Raw genomic sequence first — 15,589 nt, forward strand, 5'->3', positions numbered from 1 at the left:
TTTTTTTTCCAAAAATTATCCCCACGCTGGTGTCATAAGTCCAGTGTGCACACACGAGCTGCAGACTCAATTTTGTACTACTACGCATACGGCCACAATGAGGAACACGGAAGACACAACTTTCAAGGAGGGAGACATCGTGTGGTATGAAAACCAACCCTCCAGCCAGGAGGTAGGTACGGACAACACTCTGTTCACTCTGTGCCAAATAATCCACAAGAAGGACGACGATGAGGTGATACTATCCAAACACAACGACTACAATGGGTGCATATTTATGAGCACAGTGAAGAACATACACAAGGCTAACCATCTTTTTACCTTGGACCAAAATGACATGATTAAACTGAAATATATTAACGATCCCGCGCTACTACATCATCTCCATGAAAGATTTAAGAACAAAAAATTTTACACAAAGATGGGTCCGCTACTCATATTTGTAAACCCCAATATGAATTTGAATCTAAGCAATCAAAAAACCATTCGCATGCATAAATTTTCGGACACACTTGGGGAGGGCAATCTGAATGAGTATACCGTTGCTCGTTCTGCGCTACGCAATTTGATGATGTTAAAACGGAATCAATCCATTATCGTGACAGGTGAGTCTGGCTCTGGGAAGAGTGAAATCACGGAGAATATTTTGAACTTCCTGGCCTACCAAGTGCAGGGGCCGTCGGATGAGGCGCAGCAGTCGCAGCAGACGCAGCAGTTGGACGAGGCGAACCAATCGGATGAGGCGCAGCAGTTGGGCGAGACGAACCAGTCGGATGAGGCGAACGAATCGGGCGAGACGAACCAGCCGAATGCACCGGGCGAGTCTAACCAACCGAACCAACTGAAGCTCGCCGAAATGATAGGCCACATGAACGTCCTCCTGGATGCCTTCGGGAGCGCCAAAACGGGGAAGAACAACAACTCCAGCAGATTATCCAAGTTCTTCACCCTGCACATGGACGAGAGTGGGCGAGTGAAGTGTATGCATGTAAAGAAGTTCCTCTTCGAGAAGGACAGGCTGATCGGGAGGGGCGGGACGGGTGACGAGATGGGCGGCAAGATGGGCGGCGAGATGGGGGACGAGATGGGGGACGAGATGGGCGGCGAGATGGGCAGCCAAACGGGCAGCCAAACGGGCAGCCAAACGGGCGGCCAACACGAGAATTCCTTCAACATTTTTTACTACATCCTTAACGGGTCAAGCGACAAGTTCAAGGAAATGTACTACCTGAAGGATGTGAAGTATTATAGGATGTTGCGCTTCAGGGGTTCGCAGCGGAATGGCAAGAACTTCCGAAATGGCAAGACCATGCGGGGGGGCGAAGGGGAGGTGGAGGATGACGAGATGAACGGAGGCGAGGTGAAGGACGACGAGGTGAAGGACGACGAGGTGAAGGACGACGAGGTGAAGGACGACGAGGTGAAGGACGTCGAGGTGAAGGACGACGAGATGAACGACAACTCGAACGGCAACTCGAACGGCGACGCGACGAACGAGAAGGCGCCCTCAACAGACGAATCGGCGAAGTTTCTTGAATTACTGAAATCACTGAATTACATTTTTGATGACGACAAGGAAATCGACTTTGTCTTTTCTATCCTCTCAGCATTATTACTCTTAGGGAATGTAGAAACGGTGAAACCATTGAGACAAAAATCTTTATTAAGAAAGAGTATCCTGTGTGAAAATTCTCTCAACTATGAACAGCTACAACATTGTGTAGAAGATTCAAGTGATGATTCAATAATTGATGATAATATAAAGAGCTTCCTTTTAGCTAGTAAATTGCTCGGTATCAATCCAGAAGAACTGGTGAAATACTTCACTACAAATTATGTATTCAATGATATATTACTTATGAAGGTACATAACGAAATGAAGATCTATAGGAAAATAGAAGCTTTTATTAAGACCACTTATGATGAGTTGTTTAATTGGGTTCTATATAAGGTGAATTGCAAGTTGGGGGTTCTATTGGGTGGAGAGATGGGAGGTAATCAGAATGGAAGTGGTGAGGCGAACTACATAAGTGTACTCGATTTGGCCTACTTTGAAAAGAGAGAAAAAAATTCCCTCACTGAATTATTAGTTAATACTAGCAATGAAGCGGTGCATAAAATGGTTGTAGATTTTTTGTTCAAAAAAAGGATTCAACTGTGTAGGGAAGAAGGAATAGAAACAGCCGTCTCCTCCTCCTGTAACTTCGATCAGATTGACAACGAAGGATTGTATAATGTCTTGGTTCAGAAAGAGGAAGAGTCTCTGTTTTCTTATTTGGAATCTCTGTCTATGAAGAAAGTCACCGAGAAGAGTAACCTGCACTCTTTAATAGTAAAGAAGTTCTCCAAGGGGGGATACATAAAGGAGGGCTTTTCTAATGTCTCGGAGAAGCAGAGTAGGACCTCTGCCCCTTCTTCCTCCTTCGTCATTGTCCACTCATGTGGTGAAGTATGCTACTCGTCGGAACAGCTTATCAGCCAGAATATAGAAATACTGACGAATAACTTTATTGACATGGTGAAGAAATCGGGCAACCCATACCTAGAGCAACTATGCTGCAGTTACAATTATGATCCCAGTGGGAACATCGTAGAGGAGAAAAGACGATACAGCATTCAGTCTGCTCTAAAATTATTTCGACGAAAGTATGAGTCCAGAAACCAGATGGCTGTTACTATGGTGAGGAATAACTTGGTCGAACTGATGAAGGTGAAGGAGAGTACTTTTTGTCACTTCATATTTTGCATGACTTCGAATCAGAACAGGAAGACAGGGGGAGGGGAAGTTATAAATTTGTTTGATGAGGAGGTCGTCCTCGAGCAGATACGGAGCCTGTTCCTTTCACAGTTCAGACAGCTCAAGGGCGCTGGGCTCTTCCCGCATGCCTTTTACTTCGCGGAGTTGGTGGACCTCCTGGAGGAGGCAAATGGGGAAGCGGCAAATGGGGAAGCGCAAAATGGGGAAGCGCAAAATGGGGAAGCGGCAGAGGGAGACGCGGCAGAGGGAGAAGCGGCTAATGGAGACGCGGCAAACGGAGAAACGGCAAAGGGAGACGAGACAAACGCAGACGAAGCAAACGGAGAAATGGCAGAGGGAGACGCCACAAACGCAGACGCGGCAAACGCAGACGCGCAGGGGGCGGGCCTGGACTATCCCCACGCAAACGCTAAGCAGCGTGTCGAAGACATGATGAGGTTGCACAACATCAGTAAGAGCGAGTGGGCCATGGGAGAAAACCGAGTCTTCCTCACAGACGCTTCTTTAAAAATTCTGATTCAGAAAAAGTGGGAACAATGCATACAGAAAATGCTTCCCAAGTTGGATGCAGAAATTAATGATGATCAGATGGTGCACTCTGGGGGAGATGATTATGACTCCAAAGTAGCAGGGTTGATAAACCTAGAGTGTGTGAGAATTAGCCAAGTGTACAGAAAAGAAGATGCTAAAATGATCTACCAAATGGCGAAACAAGGAATGGGTTCTGAATCGCAAGAGGGGAGCAACTGTCTTAAGGATGTTATGCAAGTTATGCATCTAGATAAAATAACGGAGTTGTATTGTCACGGAGGGGATAAAGGAAAGGAGGACACGGGGGATGCATCTAATGTGCATGGTGAGGGAGATGGCTCGATGAAAAAAGGAGGAAACGGGTACGAGAACCAAGACAGTAATGTCAACAAAACCGAAGTAGAGATGTGTGGTATTATGCATGTATTGAATAACGTGCCCACGTGTAACGCCAAGATGTGTGACCTGAATGAAGCTTTCAAGGGGTGCAGCCCTACGGAGATGCCCCTGAAGGGGAGCTGCACCTGTGGCATAGGATTGCCTAACTTCTGCAGCAGGCACTCGCAGTCTGGGGAGATAAAGTCGGAGGGCAGCGCGGATGGAAGTGTAATGGGTGACGTGGAGCAAGGAGAAGTGGAGCAGGGAGAAGTGGAGCAGGGAGAGGTCGAGCAGGGAGAGGTCGAGCAGGGAGAAGTGGAGCAGGGAGAAGTGGAGCAGGGAGAAGTGGAGCAGGGAGAAGTGGAGCAGGGAGAAGTGGAGCAGGGAGAAGTGGAGCTGCATCGGGAGGAAGAACAACAGGGAGAGGTGAACGGAGAGCCAGCCGAGGAAGAGTTACCAAATGGGGAGCAGCTCAATGGGGAAGTCCCCGAGGAGGAGCTGCCCGATGAGGAGCTGCCCAAGGAGGAGATGCCCGATGAGGAGTTGCCCGAGGAGGAGCTGCCCGAGGAGGAGCTTCCCCCCGTGCAAGTTACAAACAGTGAAGAAAAGAAAAAGAAGAAAAAAAGAAGAAAGAAAAAGAAGAGAAGAAGCAACGTGAGCAACGACACGGCAGATGCAGGAGAATCGCAGGAGAACGAGTTAGATGTGGAAAGGGCTGGCTCTGTGCCGGGTGAAGTAGACGCCGGGGAGGAAGCGGCGCAGGGGGTGGAGGTGGTCAATTTGAAAGATGATGAAGCAGAGGGGGAAGAGGTGGAGGAGGCGAAAGATGAACCAAACGAGGGGGAGGAAGAGGTGGTCAATTTGGAAGATGATGAAGCAGAGGATGAACAGGTGGAGGAGGCGAAGGAGGAATCGATGCAGGCGGACGAAGTGGAGGCGAACGAAGTGGAGGCGCACGAAGAGCCGGACGACGTAGAAGAGGAGATGCCCCAAGCGGAGGAGCTCGAGGTGCCGGCACTGGAAGTGGAGGTAGACAAGGAAGGGGCAGAGGTGGACGCGGCAGCGGTGGGAGGGGAAGCGGTGGAAGGGGAAGCGGTGGACGGGGAAGCGGTGGACGAGGTAGAGGTGGACGCGGCAGAGGTGGACGCGGCAGCGATGGAAGGGGCGGCGGCAACCCCGGTAGACGATATGAACCCCTTCACCGATACAGATGCGGCCGATGAAGTGAACCCCCCGCATCAAGAAGACGAAAACTCGACGAAGGACGAAACGAAGAACCCCAAGGACGAAGATGCAGATGAGGAATATATTGAGTACAACCTGAACTGCTTTAAAGCAACGGCATCAAAAAAAATGGGAGAGTTAAATAGCATGTTGCTAAGTTGCGCTGGAGATGAAGTGCATATGATTCAAAATATGCTCGACTGTTATTTATGTACCGAAGAAGGACATCAATATGAACATTGCTTTATAGAACCCAATTTTGGGAACTTGTTAGATGGAGGAAACAACGGGTTCACAGAATACACCACTGAATTAAGAAACCCAAAACAGAAGCACTTACTTTTGAGTCACCTAAATGAAAAATATATCACCCATTCAGATGAAAAAATGCATCTAATGGATATTTTAAAAAATATAATCACTAGCATGGAAAATGTGCATAATAAAAAGTGGAATATTTTTTTTACATCTTCCGATTATTACTTCAAATCCTATGTCTCTAACGAAGATCAACTGTGTTTGCAAAACGATTCCATCGATTTAGACAATAAGGTCATGTTCAATGAAGAGTGCAACTATCATAAGAACAAGAAGGACGAAGTGCATAAGCATAGATATAGTCACATCGTAGAATATTTAACTCTCCCCACAGGAAAGGAGATACACGAAATATGCCTTTCCAACAACGCGGATAAAAAATATATAAAAAATAATTACAGGATTCTTTGTTTCCGTTCGAGGAAGGGTTCTAAGTTGGACTTCATGAATGCTAAGGCGTTTTATACATCCATAGAATATAAGAAGATCAAGACTAAGAACATAACTCATGTGCATACCGACTTCTCCTACATGGATGATAAAATGAAATGCAATTTTAAGCAACATGTAATTAATGAGTTCATTAATAATCCCCATATCAGCATGGAAGAGTTGGGAAGCAGCTTACTCAATTTGGCTACCTACTTTTACTACGAAAATCGGGGTTCCTGGTGCGTCTTCGTGTCGAAGAAGCGCGCCTTCACGGGGGTTATCAAAATAGTTAGGAATAGGTACATACGCATGACGGCGAAGAATAAGACGAAGAAGTACCACATCGTGCTCTTCGAGACGCCCGTCTGAGGGGGGGACGCGGCGCGTACAGCGGGAACGCAGCGCGTACAGTGGGAACGTAGTGCGCACAGCGGGAACACAGCGCGTACAGCGCGTTTTGTCCTTTCCTTTTTTTACTTTCTTTTTTTATTTTTTTTCCACTTTTTGGGGGCAGCACGGATCGTTCGAAGTGCCCCCAATGCGACGTTTTGAGCGATCCTTTGAGAGGGCTTTTTAAGCCCTTTTTTTTATGCACCTTTTTAAGCCCTTTTTTTTATGCACCTTTTTAAGCCCCTTTTTTAAGCCCCTTTTTAACCCCTTTTTTAAGCCCCTTTTTTAAGCCCTTTTTTTAAGCCCTTTTTTTATGCACCTTTTTAAGCCTTTTTTTTATGCCCCTTTTTAAGCCTTTTTTTTATGCCCCTTTTTAAGCCTTTTTTTTATGCCCCTTTTTAAGCGATTCTTTGTGCCCCTTTGTGTGCCCCTTCAAACTTGAGCCTTAAGCGCAGTCTGCCTGGTCCCGTTCGGCAACGACCAAACCGTGAGCAGTTTGAGAAGCGCGAGCGGCGTACATGGCACTTGAAAAAAAAAAGTTAAAAAGTTAAACGACAAATTTGTGGGAAAAGGGAAAATGGAAAACGGGAAATGGGAAATGCGAAATGGGAAATGCGAAATGGGAAACGCGAAATGGGAAATGCGAAATGGGAAATTCGAAATGGGAAATGCGAAATGGGAAATGCAAAATGGGAAATGCGAAATGCGAAATGGGAGACGGGTGGGAAACACGTTCCGCAAAATATTAAGCACACACGGCGCACAGAAGAGAGGTCACAACACCTTCCTCGTGACGCCTGCTTAACGTCACGCGTCCGCTCCCCCACAGAGGCTCTGCCCGGCTAATCGCGGGCGGTCCCCTTGGGGGCCTTCTTATTGGTGTAGTCAAAGACAGTGCCGTCATCCGACACGAGGCACTCGCCGGTCATCCTGGCTCGCATTTCAATAGCCAGCTTTTTGCTCAAACTGCTGCCATAAGTGTTAATGCCAAAGTTCTTCGTGCGTTTACATCCGCTGGGACTTCTCCACTCAGCTCTCCACGCCTGCACAATGCCGTTGATTCTGATCATGTAAACCCCTGCAGGGGTGGAGTTAGTCTTATCCATTTTGTCCATTTTTTCCAACTTGCTGTACATGTTCATATCTTCGATCTCCTTTTTGATACTTCTGGTGAGTGGATTTTTCGTTCCCTGTTTGTTGCCATTGTAATAATCCGGGGTGGAAAACTCCTTTGTGTTTGGGTCGAAGGGAGCAGCGAGAGGACTACCCTCTTCGCTTGTTAATCCTTTACTGAGCTTCTCACATGGTGCCGCGTAGAGGTGCATCTCGTTTGTTTTGTTGCCCACCCCCCCCGTGTACATGTTGTTGTTCTCCCCGTTTTGCTCCTCTGCGCCGGGGACGCACACGTCGCTTGGGCCAATATAAAGGTTGCCACTGCCTCCGTTGTTGCTGCCGCTGCCGCCGTTTCCGCTGCCGTTTCCGCTGCCACTGACAGCGCTCCCCGGGTTGGTTCCAAGGAGAGAATTGTCAATGCCATTACCGTTGTGTAACCCGTTCGGGTCAGGGTCAGCGCCTTCGTTATCTTTTGGATTGGTTCCTCCGGTTGCTCCTCCGATGGCGGTGTTACTGAAGGGCGCGGTCATGCTCATCTCTGCGTCGTTCTGGGGAGCTTCACCCTCGAAGTTCGTTCCCCCTACTACCCCCCTGCCATTGCTCACACAATCACCCAAGTTATTATTTACCATGTCGGTGGTGCTATTGCTCCCAGCGGGGCTACTCACAAGCTTCATGTTTTCCTTCACCGCGTTGTTGTTAGTTGTGTAGGGCGGGCTGCTACTTCCCCCCCCACTGGGGTTGACAAGGTTCATTCGGATGCTCTCATTTGGGGGCGTTCCCGACATGACGTTTTGGTACACTCCGTCTGTTCTGGGGTCTCCCTGCAGGAGATGGCCCCTATAGAGGTCTTCCTCATATAGATGATTGCTGTCCTTACATTTGACGTAGTTCTTCCCATTGACATAGCCATTTTGCACGTAATGCAATTCATCGTTGCTGCTCGTGTGTGTTGGCGCTGAGAGAGGAGGCGCGCCGCCTCCAACCGCTTTTCCGTTTCCCCCGCTGTTCATGTGTGCCTTCTTCACATCAACAGTGCCGATCTCCTGATTGGGGCCACCTTTGCCATTTAGCCCTACGCCACTCTTGCCCCCCTGGTTTAGGCCACTCCCCCCGGTTGCGGTCACCCCGGATGCGGTCACCCCGGATGCGGTCATCCCGGTTGCGGTCACCCCGGATGCGGTCACCCCGGATGCTGCCATCAACGCCGCATTAATCGCCGCGGCGCCCTTCCCCGTGTGCGTAGGGCCCCCTTTCCCCCCATGGTTACCATAGCTGTGCTTGTTAGTTTGGTGCAAGTTCTCCACCAGGTTGTAGCCATCGAGTCCAATTATATCATTAGCTGATTCCGTTTTCATCATGCTACAAGCATGATGCACGTCCTTCTTATTCATATTGTTATTCTTCTTGTAAACATGCTCAAACTTCTTCCTCGCAGCAATGGCTAAATTCCTCGCTCTCTCCTCACCAAATTTATTAATAGAAAAATATCGCTTCTCCTGTTTTCCATTTGAGTACCAGTTAGCACAGAAGGCTTTTTTTGAGTCTTGATAAAATACACCCTGTGGGAGAATAACAGAGCTATCTATTTGGTTTTGATTCGTATCATTTGATTTTTTATTATTCGATTTTGCATATGTGATTACATTGTCTCCTCCTTTTCCTGTTGGATACTTCGCATAAGTGTTTCTACTTCTATGTTCTGCTGCACTGATGTGGTGTTCTCTCTCTCTGTTTGCTCGTTCCTTCCTGGTTGTCCCCACTTGATTACAGTAATCGTAGTTCAGGTCTTCTTCTTCGTCTTCATCCTGGTCATCATCGTCGTGTGGATTTCTCGTGAGATTCCCATGGGTGTTAATTTTTCTCCTACCTCCGGTGACACAGGTGGTGTACTGCTCATTTTCGTTTTTTTTTTTGGTACACCATTATCCTCCGCTGTGTGCTCTGCGTTGGGAGGCTTCCCATCGGGGTAACCCCCCTTTACGCAATAATCGTCGTAGTGCCGGAGGGCGCTGCCCTGGGACAGGTGCCTCGCCTTGCCTCTGCCTCCACCCAGGTCGTTCATTCCGTTGACGCTGCTCATCCCGCTCAGGGGATAGTCCCCCCTGGTTCCGCTCTCATACCTGCCGCCAACGGAGCTAACGCCGCTAACACCGCCTACACCGCCAACAGCGCCAACACCGCCAACACCGCCACCCGCCCGGTGAAACTCATTCCAGTCGCTGAACAGGTCAATCTCGACTCCCTTGTACTCACTCGCGTACTTCCCCGCATAACCATCGTAGGTACCTTCATTCTTGCACGCTCCACCACGGATGTCACCTTTGGGGTTCCCTAGGTTCCGCTTCTTATCATAGGCGGAGTGGAACTCCTCATAATCCACATGGTGCTGCTCAAAAGGGTACTTTTCCCTTCCCCCGGCTTCATACTTGTTTGTGGATTCTTCTACATCGCTATACTTTATGGCATCTGCGTAGGGGACGCCCTTTTCGTTCTTTTTACCGTCCCCCATTTGCACTACGGTACTCTCCCCTGGGTTGTTATTGGTTCTTACTTTTTTCTGATTCTCAGCTGAAAGAACGTCATCGTCGTCGTCATCGCCAGCTCCCGCTGCCGCTCCTGCCGCTGCCACTGCTGCGGCTGCCTTTCCATTCAAGGGATCGTTTTCTTCTCCCATTTTATGTCCCCTTCCACTGTTGGCATTCCCCGTGTGCATGGTGGTCCCTCCTCGTCGCCCATCTCGTTTGTTGGTAGGACCGCTATTCGAGTCCACTGCGTTATTTTCATTAGTGGTCCGTAGGTACGTGCCTCCACCCCTTCTCGACATGATTCGTCTGTTGGTCCCGTCTATGTAGCTACCGCATTCGAAATGGTGAGCACTTCCACCATGGTTCGCACCATCTTCATTAGACCCGTTATTATTCAGATTCGCCACATCTTCTTCCTTCCCCCCCGCGCGTCCATACGCCCCGGAGGCATCCGCATTGACTGCCTCAGTCCCATCGTTGTTCGCTCCGCTAGAAGTAACATCATTGGACGCACCGCAATTCGCTGAAGCTGCAGCAGTCGCCGCCGCAGCAGCAGAGGCACCCTTTTTCCCAGCGCCCTTTGTATGCTTAGTCCTATTTTCGAAGGCAAATCTGGCTTTCGTGGCTAAATTACGAGCTTCATCCCAACCGTAGTATTTAATTTTGAACCTCCTTTTAATTTGCTTCCCTTCCTCATACCAACTACCTATCCATGCCTTTTGCGATCGGTCGAAGTAGACTCCTCTCTGTGGCTTCAACTCAGATGCTGACATTTTATATTCGTAGTTTTCATTCGAATCTACAACAGCGTTGTTCCTCACCTTGGTGTTGATTCTCCTGGATCCGATCCCTCCTTTTCCACCACCATTGTTTCCTCTACCAACAGGGGCAGTCGTTGTCGTCTCCATATGTAATTTTGCTTTATCTTTGCTGTGACTTCTGCCATTGCCTATATAGCATGCACCGCTGAGCTTTCCATTCCTATGCTCCGCACCCATGGGCGGTGCCTTTCCATGACCGCCACCAACAGCGCTGTTGCTGCCAATGCCACTGCCACTGCCGCTGCCACTGATTCCTGTTTCTCCCGCACCGGCAGTGGAAGACTCCCTCCTTCCATAATACCTACTCTCCAACTCGTAATTCTTCATATAATTTTGATTCACCATTTTGTTTCTCCTTCCCCTTCCATACTCCACTGTGTAGTTATTCAGAAAAAAATTCACATTTTTTCCTCGTTCGTCTTTCATTCCCAGTTTTGTCGAGTCGACACTGCTAATATTTTCATCGTCTTCATGGTTGGCTCCACTGCCTCCACTGCCTCCACTTCCACCAACGGTACATCCGACACTGTTTCCTCCCTTGAACTCTTTGTGCCTTCCCGACCTTACCAAATTTCCATTAACCCCTGCGGCTGCTCTTCCACTAAGATACACACCCTTCATGTGTATCTTTTTCTTCCCATTTAGATCATGGTCCCGATGATCATCTAAAGCAATTCCACCACGACTTCCATTAGCAGTGTCATCTTCTATCTCGTCTTCGACCACTTCGTCTTCCACCACCTCGTCATTTTCCATATCTTCCATCTCCCCACCATGGATATAAATCTTTTTTAAAAAATTGAATTCTGTTGGATCTGCTGATAATTTTAGCAGACTTGTATTTATTTCCTCATCGGTCATATTTTCTGCATTTTTTATTTTTTTTAAGAGTGCCCTTTTTTTTTGAATATGATCAGTCATTTCTTCTCTCCTCTTTCTGGTTAGGTAACCATGAAGTATGATATCATCATCTGTGTTATTCCTTCCGTTAAAGAGACCCATAGAATTACTCATGTGTTTATTGCACAGTTTGGTTTTCCCATGATCAAGAGAAGTTACTACATCTTCGTATAAATGAGCGAAGCTTTTATTGTGACTGCTTCCTTTGCTAGCACTTCCTCCTCCGAGTCGATGGTGTCCATGTCTACCGCTACTATGACGACCTAGTGCATGGCGGGCACTGCCACCCCTGCCACTACCACCCCCACTACCATCCCTACTGTTACTATGTTCTCCTCGCACGAGAAGGAATTTTCCGAGTTCATCCACATGACTCACATTATCGCTGCAATTTTCATTCGGATTGGAGTAGGTAAAGCTAGTCAGGTAATCACATAGGTTGCTACTTCTCCTGGAGTCTGTGCATCTATTCACATGGCTATGGCTACTGCTGTTCAAACGGATATTCCCACTCCCTCCACTGCTCTGTGCACCGTTATGGTTAGAACCCTCAGTCGGATAAAACCCAGACTTGTAAATAATGGAGTTATACAGAGATGAAAGGTAATGCTTCATTCTATCCTCATTCGTTTTGCTTGTCCTATGATTACCATCATGAAACAACATGGTCGATTCATTTCTGTGATTCTCTTCGTCATTTAAAAAGAGATTCTGGTATGCCCTGTGGGTATCCTTATACATTCCTTCCTCGACTGTCCCCCCTCCGGGGAAGTGACTCCCAGGCCCTCCACCGACTACGTTACCAATAAGGGGGTTGCTCCCCACTCCGCAACCGCCATTCTCGACTGCGCAACCGCCATTCCCCACTGCGCAACCGCCATTCCCCACTGCGCAACCGCCATTCCCCACTGCGCAACCGCCATTCCCCACTGCGCAACCGCCATTCCCGACTCCGAATCCGCCACCCCCGTCGTCCTTATCAAAGCAGGGCAATAATCCACTGTCTTCTTCCATGTAGGAAGCGAACTGCATGTTGTCCCTCCTGGAATGGAAGAGTTGGCTGTTCAGCAAAGTCAACTCTTGCTCATACAACCTGCTGCAGTTATCGCTCAGCATTTTATTCCCACTACCTCCTTCCTGTTCGCACCCGTTATCAGTTGCCACGTTATCATAAGAGAGCAAGGGGTTGTTCCCAACCTTCCCTTTGCAAAAAAGGTAGTCATGCTTGGCTAAATACTTTTTCAATCCGTTTGGCATATCGTTGCAAATTTTATCATCCGCAGCAGTGCCGTTCTTCCCCTTCTCCAAAAGTCCATACAGATGGTAGAGCTTCCACAGATTATTGCTATTGTTGTTGATCTGTTGCGTGCATGCTGAGCCGTTCGCCGTGATGGGCATTAACCCACTTCCGCAGTTGGCGCAGTTGGCGCAGTTGGCGCAGTTGGCGCAGTTACCGCAGTTGCCGCAATTACCGCTGTTACCGCAATTACCGCAGGCTGAGTCAACCAAACTGCCATATGCAAGCTTCCCATCCGAGCACTGATTACCGTTCATCCTTCGTAGGTTCTCCTCCTGCCCCTGCACCTGTCCCTCTCTCATGTCCTCCTCCTTAACTCCCTGTCCGTCATTCTTATTGATCAACTCTTGGGCCACATGGTTACACAGGTCGATAACGTTACCCTTTCCCCCCACTAGGTTCTTCACACAACAGAAACAGTTAGACGGATTACTCACCCCACCATGTGTTGTATGCAGATGGCGCTCACCTCCACACATCTCATTATTGCTGTTGTCTCCCATGGGATGTCTAAACGCCGTTGAGCCATTCGTCTCTTCCAGCACCTTCGATTCATACAAAAATTTTTCATAAGGCAAACCATCGAAGCTGACTTCTCCTGATTTAATCAAATTGAAAATAATTTTTCCTAATTCTCCTCCACATGCATTACTTCCCTTGTCGTTGTTCTCCCCTGCATTGGGTTCACTAATGGCATTACTTTTCCCATTTTTCTCATTTAAGATGCTTGACAGCTTTATCCTCTCTGCGCAGAGGTAGTTATGGCCACTCCCGTTGCAGTTGTCAGAAGTACATGTGGGCATCCCTCCGCAGGTTGCTCTCTCTATGGTCAACAAACCATTCATGTGGTTTACTTGCTGAGTGGCCATACCCATGAGGGCACACTTCGAAGGGTTAGCATGAATGCAAACGTTTGCTTTATGCTCATGGCAGTTGTGCATCTGATTTGCATCGTTCCATCCTTTGAATGGGTGCAGCCCACAGGTTCTGTTAAGACTGGTGGCAATTCCATTGCCTGCCTCTTCCCCATCAAAGGAACTGCACCGATGTAATGCACCCTGTGTTTTGAGGATATTTGCCCCGAGGTTGTTATTTGCCCCGAGATTGTTATTTCCCGTTGCACACCTGTTGAGGACGCTCCCGCAGGTCTTTCTCCTCTCGTGATGCTCGCAGGGGAATGCCCCATAATGAAGCGCCCTTCCGTCCTCCACCGCTTTGCTGTAGTCCACCGTTTTGCCGTCTTCCACCGTTTTGCCGTCCTCCGCCGCTTTACCGTCGTCCACCGCTTTGGAGCTGTCGCTGGAGGGGGGGCCATCGCTAGGGGAAACAGCTCCGCCAGTAGAGTCAACCTGTCGCTGGTTATCACCACTGCAGAGGTGCAGTTTCGTTCCCACGTCCTCCTCATAAGCGTTAAGGGGTCCCTCGTGATTGGCGCAGCTGTGGTTGTGGGCGGCATGGCTAGCAAAGTGGCTGCTAGCAAAATGGCCGCTAACAAAGCGGTTATTCGTGAAGGCGTTACTGGCCGGGGAATGGTTGCACGCGTTCACTGCGCTGACTAAGAAGCCCCCCCCTGCTCCTTCCCTATCACACAGACGCGACTGTCCACTCACGTGCGATTTGCAGATGGAAGACTTATCACAACCACCAGCGACCTTAACTGATAAATACCATTTCAACAATTTAAAAAAATTCTCCTTGTTTAGTATGCTCCCATTAGGGTTACCTCCATTAGGGTTACTTCCATTAGGGTTACTTCCATTAGGGTTACTTCCATTCGGGTTGCTTCCACTTGGGTTGCTTCCACTTGGGTTGCTTTTCCCCACGTTGCCTGGATCCGGATCGGAGTCTATCCTATCGCGAGCTTTCTCTTCGATGAAACTGAATCTGCTTTGCTTCTTCGCTTCTGTTTGGAGCGAGGCTGAACTATCATCGAAGGGGGTTTGGTCATTCGCACCGTTGGCCCTGTCCGATTCACTATTTGGTTGCAATTTTTCACTTACCCCACTGACGTCGTTTTCTGCAGCACTACAGCTTCCCTCATCGTCATTTCTACTATCTTGGTGACTGCCATCGTTCACTCCTTCCCCCCCCGAGAAACCATTATCATTCGAGTTGAGCTCCACGCTCTGGTTTATGTGTGCACCATGCTGAATTAGAACCTCCCGTATTAATTCCATTAGTTGGTTCTTGCATAGGCCATCTCCACTGCCACAGGTGTCTACAGCTTGACCTTTCCCGTGAGCACATTGCACAGTGGGGTCATCCTGACTGCCCCCAACGCAGTTATGCACATTGCTGTGAAAACCGCTTCGCACGCCAAAAGGAGCAGAGGAGTGCCCCCCGGAACAGATTGCCCCGGAACAGATTGCCCCGGAACAGATTGCACCGGGACAGGTTGCCCCAGAACAGGGCACCACCCCAACCTCCTTCGCCACCCCATGATAAGGGAAACCTAATTTTCGCATCATTTCCTCTGCGAGGATTCTTTTCTGACCTCCCTTTTCCATCATGCCCAGTAGGTACTGTAGTGCTTTGCCTTCTATACCTCCATGGATGGCCTCATTAGCGTACATGCCACCAATCTTGGCATTATTATTTGTGGAGTGCAAAAGACACCCGCTTGGAGAGCAACCAGAGAAGCAGTCGTTGGTCTTCTCATTCATATGAACGAACTCTCGACGAACGAGCATACTCTTATTATTACTCTTGTGAATAACCTTCCCCTTGTCTACTTCGATCAACATAAAGTTTTCTAGCCTTAATATTATACTGTTCATTGTGCATGCACTTAGGGAAGACAATACACCTAAGTTCTTCAAAATGGGAGTAAAGATAACTGCATAATTAAAAATATCGTGACAGAAGAGTATGCTCATAACTTGGTTCAAATAGTGCGTGA

The 15,589-nt window shown here is 48.4% G+C and overlaps 2 protein-coding genes across 2 annotated transcripts; one reads left to right on the forward strand and one right to left on the reverse strand.

Moving 5' to 3' along the window:
- Positions 1-673: 673 nt before the first annotated feature.
- PCYB_114320 (myosin-like protein) lies at positions 674-6,010 on the forward strand (the record flags this gene model as incomplete). Its single annotated transcript, XM_004223311.1, has 1 exon — positions 674-6,010. A coding segment is annotated over one exon (5,337 nt), but the record flags the coding sequence as incomplete, so codon positions are not given.
- Positions 6,011-6,873: 863 nt separating this feature from the next.
- PCYB_114330 (transcription factor with AP2 domain(s)) lies at positions 6,874-15,467 on the reverse strand (the record flags this gene model as incomplete). The annotated part of the gene is made up of 4 exons (XM_004223312.1): positions 6,874-8,102; positions 8,415-8,538; positions 8,928-13,989; positions 14,281-15,467. The coding sequence occupies 2 exons, from the start codon at positions 15,465-15,467 to the stop codon at positions 8,928-8,930; spliced, it is 6,249 nt and encodes a 2,082-aa protein (XP_004223360.1). The 3' UTR covers positions 6,874-8,102; positions 8,415-8,538.
- Between the last annotated feature and the right edge of the window lie 122 nt (positions 15,468-15,589).

The sequence above is a fragment of the Plasmodium cynomolgi genome, chromosome 11 (genome assembly GCF_000321355.1).
Source record: "Plasmodium cynomolgi strain B DNA, chromosome 11, whole genome shotgun sequence".
Classification (NCBI taxonomy): Eukaryota; Apicomplexa; class Aconoidasida; order Haemosporida; family Plasmodiidae; genus Plasmodium; species Plasmodium cynomolgi.